At 43.3% G+C, this 1659-nt stretch overlaps 1 protein-coding gene across 1 annotated transcript in view; it reads right to left on the bottom strand.

Moving 5' to 3' along the window:
• LOC101861747 overlaps nt 1–1659 on the bottom strand; it is a gene marked incomplete at its 5' end in the record, with an annotated part of 45978 nt that overhangs the window by 42405 nt on the left and 1914 nt on the right. Inside the window, 2 exon segments of the mRNA XM_013085173.2 lie at nt 282–393; nt 850–992. Coding sequence (XP_012940627.1) covers nt 282–393; nt 850–992 — 255 coding nt within the window.

The following is a 1659-nucleotide window of genomic DNA, read 5'->3' as shown; positions in this document are numbered from 1 at the left end:
GAGAAGAAGAGGAGAAAGAAAGAGGGGGGCGTGGAGGGAGAGAGAGAGAGAGAGAGAGAGAGAAAGAGAGAGAGAGAGAGAGAGAGAGAGAGAGAGAGAGAGAGAGAGAGAGAGAGAGAGAGAGAGAGAGAGACAAGATGGGGCAGAGGATTGAGCGTGTAAAAAGCAAGATGGAGAAGGTTTAAGAAAGATTATACGTCTGTGCTTGTGTGTTATATGAGTTTTTGTCTGTCCGTGTGTGCATGTGAGTGTAGCACGTTGATTCACAATCGAGAACTCACCATCAACAATTCCAATTCCGTTAGTAGAGTTCAGAAATATTTCCTGATCTCCTGTGCCGGCTAGTGTTGACCTGTAGATGACCCCTTCCTTCACATCACTCCAGTACACCACCTGTCATTGGAAATGGAATGTTTAAGTTTTACGCCTCTACCGACATATTTCAGGTAATTTATATGGTGGTTTACTGCCACCATGCCTGTTATGGTCAACCCGGGCTGAGAGGGATGTATCTTCTCAGCAGGTAGACGGGCTTACTCAATTTTTTAAAAGTTTAATACATAGATAAAACGTACTCACCGATTCGATTGGTCATAGACAAGACTGATCATTTTAGTAAGGTCACAAATCATACTGAATGACTTGATTACGTAATAAAGGTCAGACCCACATATTTATAAGTCCATAGGTCACACTCAATGGGTCACAGAGTACTCATACCTGCTGAATGGCCCATAGGTCATACTGATCTTTGTAATAAGGTCACAAGTGAGGCTGAGTGGCTTGATCAATTAATGTCAATAGGTCGCACTCATTTATTTATAAGGTTTATAGGCCACATTAACTCACCTGTTTGATTGGGTCATAGGTCACGGCGCTGGGCTGTGAGCTGCGTCCGGCCAGGGTCAGGTAAGGAGACTGAGCACCTCGCAGAGAGATGAAGCCTACCTCGCCCGAATCTCGTAACGTAAAGAATAGAAGCTCGCTGGGTGCTGGTGGAAAAAAAGAGGAATAAGTTGAATAAGTTGAGAACAAGAGCACACTGTCGTGTTTCACCGCGCATTACTAAGTGCATATATGTACATGTATTTATATTATATACCAATTCTTCCTTTCAATGTAGGTGTATTTACGCCCCCATTGACACTATTTCAATTATCATTTGGGAGGCGAACTTCAACCCTGCCATCCAGGCAAAGAGTCATACGGCATATAAGCAGAAAGACCGATAATATACTAGATATAATTCGACCCACTTTGGAATTAAACTCGGATCTCCTGCGTGGTACAATCAAACGTCTAGCCGCTACACCACTGTCGCAGGTACATTGTTATGTTTGAACGTAAACTACATGGTATTAATAATATCTGTCAGTGTTTGTGGCGTGGTAGTCATACTCTCCCCCTCGCTCTAAAAAAAACCGCAAGTTCGATTTTCAGCTAGCGAAGATATTTTTAAACTAAAATCTCATCCTTACTGATAGACAGGGTGTACGCTGGCTGCCTCGTAAATAATCGAAATTGTGTTGATGGGGGCAGAAAAAAGAAATCATACGAGAGGCCAGTAAATAAGGGCCAAGACCCCAATTAATATTTAACTCTCCACTTCCTCTTTCTCCTACTCCTCCTTCTCCTCCTCCTTCCCCCTCCTCCCCCTCC

Source organism: Aplysia californica, unplaced genomic scaffold (genome assembly GCF_000002075.1).
Source record: "Aplysia californica isolate F4 #8 unplaced genomic scaffold, AplCal3.0 scaffold00352, whole genome shotgun sequence".
In the NCBI taxonomy this organism is placed as follows: Eukaryota; Metazoa; Mollusca; class Gastropoda; order Aplysiida; family Aplysiidae; genus Aplysia; species Aplysia californica.
This window is presented reverse-complemented; position numbering and strand designations above follow the sequence as displayed.